Raw genomic sequence first — 5,348 nt, 5'->3', positions numbered from 1 at the left:
GAAGGCCAGGACCATTATCTCTTGCCCAAGAGCAGTAATGACAGACAAACATTTCTCACACCTTCTGCACTTTTTGGCTCTATCAGTCGGACAGAATGGCCAGTTTTTTCTAACTAAACCAGTTGGATGAAGCTCACTTATCAGTCACGGATAAGAAACAAAAAGCAGTATAAAGGAGTTCCACCAGCACTCATGACAGCAGCAACATGACTTCTATCATTTTGGTCTTGGCCCTCGTTGCCAGCGGTAAGACCTTTTTGCATTTTTACCAGACATGGCAAGTAGATCAGTGTGTTTAAATTATCATTATGTCTCAAGGAACAGTGTTTTCAAACGTTTTATATTGGCCGACAAGCTATGGTTTTTCCTCCAGCTAGCTAACCATCTCAGCATAGCCGCGTGAAGTATTTTGGAGGTGGGGGTGCTGCAAATATTTCTGTCAACGATGCAGATTTTTGTTGTTGTTGCCTGTGCTGATGACATCTATATTGGTCCGCTAATACAGGACTAGTAAAGGCCCAGTGCACTACTTATGTGAAAAAATTTAAACTAAATGTATTTGAGTGTTTACCAGCATTTGTAACTTGAGTCTGATAATTATCTGTACAAAACAGTTAATCTGATAATACTTGTAGAATATACAAATACTTGCTTGATAAACACTACCGTTCAATGGTTTGGGGTTACTTTGAAATGTCCTTGTTTTTGTTTTTGTATTTTGTCTATTAAAATAACATCAAATTGATCATAAATACAATATAGACATTGTTAATGTTGTAAATGGCTATTGTAGCTGGAAACGGCTGATTTTTTATGGAATATCTACATAGGCGTACAGAGGCCCATTATCAGCAACCATCAGTCCTGTGTTCCAATGGCACGTTGTGTTTGCTAATCCAAGTTTATCATTTTAAAAGGCTAATTGATCATTAGAAAACCCTTTTGCAATTATGTTAGCGCAGCTGAAAACTGTTGTGCTGATTTAAAGAAGCAATACAACTGGCCTTCTTGAGACTAGTTGAGTATCTGGAGCATAAGCAATTGTGGGTTCGATTACAGGCTCAAAATGGCTAGAAACAAAAAACTTTCTTCTGAAAGTACACAGCGTTGTACGAGATCTTCAGTTTCTTGGCAATTTCTCGCATGGAATATCCTTAATTTCTCAGAACAAGAATAGACTGACAAGTTTCTGGCCATTTTGAGCCTGTAATCGAACCCACAATTGCTAATGCTCCAGATACTCAACTAGTCTCAAGAAGGCCAGTTTTATTGCTTCTTTAATCAGCACAACAGTTTTCAGATGTGCTAACATAACTGCAAAAGGGTTTTCTAATGATCAATTAGCCTTTTAAAATGATAAACTTGGATTAGCAAACACAACGTGCCATTGGAACACAGGACTGATGGTTGCTGATAATGGGCCTCTGTACGCTCATATAGATATTCCATAAAAAATCAGCCGTTTCCAGCTACAATAGCCATTTACAACATTAACAATGTCTACACTGTATTTCTGATCAATTTTATGTTATTTTAATGGACCAATAAAATGATTTTATTTCGAAAACAAGTACATTTCTTAGTGCCCCAAACATTTGAACAGTAGTGTATGTTTTCCAGTTTCTTGAAATACTTTGCAAATGCAACTTATTTCTATGTGAAAACTGAAATGGTCTATTCATTCCTTTTCCATTTTAGTAGACGCTCTTATCCAGAGCAACTTACAATAGTGAGTGCATACATTTTCATACTTTTTCCTCGTGGGGTCGAACTCACAACCCTAGCATTGCAAGGGCCATGCTCTACCAACTGAGCCACATCATCACAAACCACTTGTCTAAATGTACTCAATTACTGTATTGTGCTTTGTTTTTCTTTCTTCATGGTGATGGAAAGTCTTCAGGTGTAAACCTAGATGACCAGCTTATGTCCAATACAGTAATGTACAATTACATTAAGTGGTTTGTAAGGATGATATTATTTGATCAAGAAATATATTGAATTTGATGTGGATGTTTTGTGTCTTTGCCCATAACTTTGCACCTTTTGATGTAAATGTTTGAGGACAGGGTTTTGTTCTTTCTGGATGCCATTAAAATGACAATTGCAGAGAAAGGGACAGGGCAACAACTCTTACAATTACAACAATTCAATCCTGCTAGATCCTGTTCTTAATTATACAACTAGCATTTTTGCCAAAGCAGAGATGGTGAATTAGTTTTTTGCCCGCCCTATATCGGTCCGCTAATACTAATAAAAATAATAACTACTACTTTTATTAATAACTAATAAAAGGCCCAGTGCACTACTTTTGTGTATTAATATATTTTTTCTATTCTGATTTTTCAGGGGGTGCTGCAGCACTGTCAGCACCCCTACTTCCTGCGTCTATGCATCTCAGGGACTTAACACACCACTGAGAAACACTGGCCTAGAATAGGACATCTTGACAGCCCTATACATAGCCTATATTCAGGAAGTACACTGAAATTCCAATTATCTTCAATGCTTTTCAATGAGGAACATTTGGAATTGGAATTTGGTTCACTTTCTGAATTGACTGCAATTGAATTGGAATGACCCCAAACCTAACTTGTAAATACAGTACATAGATCTATCTGCAACCCTCCATATAATAAGTCCTGGATGTCCCTCTTCCTCGTCTGCAGCATATGGCTGTGGAACCCCAGCCATTAAGCCTGATACAACCCGCGTGGTCAATGGCGTGGATGCCCGCCCCAACAGCTGGCCTTGGCAGGTGAGGATGTCGAGACATGGGTTTCGTTCAAGATGCTTCAAATGTTAACTAAATGTTTCAAAATGTAAACAGTGCTGAATGTAACTTTAAATAGGTAAAGTGATGGAGGTGCTGACTGACTGAAACTTTTAATGGTAATGGACCTTACAGGAATGTTTAGATGGAATAAACTATAGTGTTCATTGTATCGACTGTAAATCATTGATAGTTTTGAGTAAAAGGAAAGTGTTTATGGTATTGACTGTGAAGTGTTGACGGAGCGGACTCTAAAATGTTACGTTTAGGCTAATTGCTAAGTGCTGTAAGAGTCTACTGATCATCGTCTGTCTCTGTAGATCTCTCTGCAGTATGAGAGGAATGGTGAGTACAGACACACCTGTGGTGGATCCCTCATCGCTACCAACTGGGTTATGACTGCTGCCCACTGCATTGAGTAAGCCAGCACACACACAGACACACTGCTGGTAATTTTAAAGATGTTGACCAGCACAAAACAGTAAAAAAAGAAGCAATTGTCTTTGACCAATGTGAAGAGGGGTAGGCTTAAAGCTCTGCAAAATGATGCTTCATGGGCCAGTTTTTTCCCTATTCCTCCATACAGTCTGAACCTGAATTATCGTGTGGTTGTGGGCAAACACAACCTGGCAGAGGCTGAGCCCAGTGCTCAGGCCTACTTCCCAGCTAAGAAAGGAATCATCGTGCACAAACACTATAACCCTGTCCTCCTGTCAGTGGGGTAAGTTGGCCAATGGCTTGTAAAATGGCTTGTAAAATGGCTTGTAAAAACACAGGTAAAACTTTACATTTACACTATTAATACAGTATATTCAGATTTATAAGGAATAAGGAGTTTATAACCTTTTAAGTATTACTTCATAAATAGTTTATACATGTTGGTGGAAAATTGTGTGCTTGTCATTTAGCTGGCTTCCAAATACTGAACTTATATATGGTTTCAATGGCCATAATAACAGTAAACTAGTAATCAGTAACAGTTTCTGATCTATTCTGATCCATTCATACTCTCATTTCCCTAACGACCAGCAATGACATCGCCATGATCAAGCTGGCAGAGCATGTGACTCTGAGTGACCAGGTCCAGCTGGCTTGTGTCCCCGCCCCCGGAACCATCTTGTCCAATAATTACCCCTGCTACATCACCGGCTGGGGAAGACTCACCAGTGAGTGATGAGTTGTGTGTGTGCGTGTCCGTGCATGCATCTGTGTCTGTGACTTTGCCTGTGTGTAATGCCAAGACAGCTTACTGTATGTCTGTTCTCTTCCATTACATTCATGCTCATTATCCCTCTGCTGTGTGTGTTCCAGCCGGAGGCCCCACCCCTGACACCCTGCAACAGGCCCTGATGCCCGTGGTGGACCACAAGACGTGCACCCAGAGCGACTGGTGGGGCGTGTCCATTCGCAGGTCCATGGTCTGTGCCGGAGGGGACGGAGTGGTGGGAGGCTGCAACGTGAGTCAGACACATACACCCATAGGGCTCTGGTCAAAAGTAGTGCAATATAAAGGGCATAGGGGGCCATTTTGGAGCAGACATTGTCCATAGTTGCCTATAGTTGGGCTGATGTCTCAACGCCCAGGTATGCATTTACAAAGATATGGACGACAGCTTTCAATTTATAAAGGAGTCAAAAATACAAGAGATACAAGCTAAAAAATAAAGATACAAGAGATTCAAGCAAAGGTGATGAGCATTATATTGTCATCAACCTATGTGGTAAACATTTCAAAGATATGAAGTGTTTTATGTTCTCTAAGTGACATGTCCTGTTCCAGGGAGACTCTGGTGGCCCACTGAACTGTAAGAACTCTGCGGGAGTATGGGAGGTGCATGGCATTGCTAGCTTCGTCTCCGGCCAGGGCTGCAACTACATCAAGAAGCCCACCGTCTTCACCCGCGTCTCCGACTACAATGAGTGGATTGATGAGGTAACCAGAGTTGCTGATGACCAGATCACTAAACACATCGCTATACATCATCACACAGGGTTGAGGTCAATTCCATTGCAATTCAGTCAATTTAGGAGCTAAACTGAAATCCAAATTCCATGTCTACATTTTCCGCATAGAAAATAATTGAAGAAAATTGGAACTGGAATTTTAATTTACTTCCTGAATTGTCGAAATGGACTTGACCCCAACCCTTTCACTGTTTGAATTTATTGGTGTTCTTCTTCAGTTGTGTTTCAAATGTGTTTTGTTTGGCTTGTGAAACTCATCTGAGCCTGTATGTTGTGTTTCTTTCAGACCATGATGGACAACTAAGACGTGTCTGTGTGCTCTTCTAATAAAGACCTGTGAATACATGAGAAAATATATTATTTTATTGAAATATTGTCCTTTTGATTAAAGTCAGCTTAAAATGTCAAAATATGTGATTGTTATTTCATACAAAGTAGAGAACAGGGCATATTGGTGGTCCTCTGTAGCTCAGCTGGTAGAGCACGGCGCTTGTAATGCCAGGGTAGTGGGTTCGATCCCCGGGACCACCCATACACAAAAATGTATGCACGCATGACTGTAAGTCGCTTTGGATAAAAGCGTCTGCTAAATGGCATATTATTATTTATT

At 40.3% G+C, this 5,348-nt stretch overlaps 1 protein-coding gene across 1 annotated transcript; it reads left to right on the top strand.

Moving 5' to 3' along the window:
• Window positions 1-206: 206 nt before the first annotated feature.
• LOC311138139 (chymotrypsin-like elastase family member 2A) lies at window positions 207-5,128 on the top strand (the record flags this gene model as incomplete). The annotated part of the gene is made up of 8 exons (XM_084172808.1): window positions 207-246; window positions 2,670-2,758; window positions 3,094-3,191; window positions 3,360-3,494; window positions 3,803-3,939; window positions 4,085-4,230; window positions 4,554-4,706; window positions 5,025-5,128. The coding sequence occupies 8 exons, from the start codon at window positions 207-209 to the stop codon at window positions 5,040-5,042; spliced, it is 816 nt and encodes a 271-aa protein (XP_084028934.1). The 3' UTR covers window positions 5,043-5,128.
• Window positions 5,129-5,348: the final 220 nt, after the last annotated feature.

Source organism: Coregonus lavaretus (assembly GCF_964263955.1).
Source record: "Coregonus lavaretus genome assembly, chromosome: 12".
Taxonomy (NCBI): domain Eukaryota; kingdom Metazoa; phylum Chordata; class Actinopteri; order Salmoniformes; family Salmonidae; genus Coregonus; species Coregonus lavaretus.
This window is presented reverse-complemented; position numbering and strand designations above follow the sequence as displayed.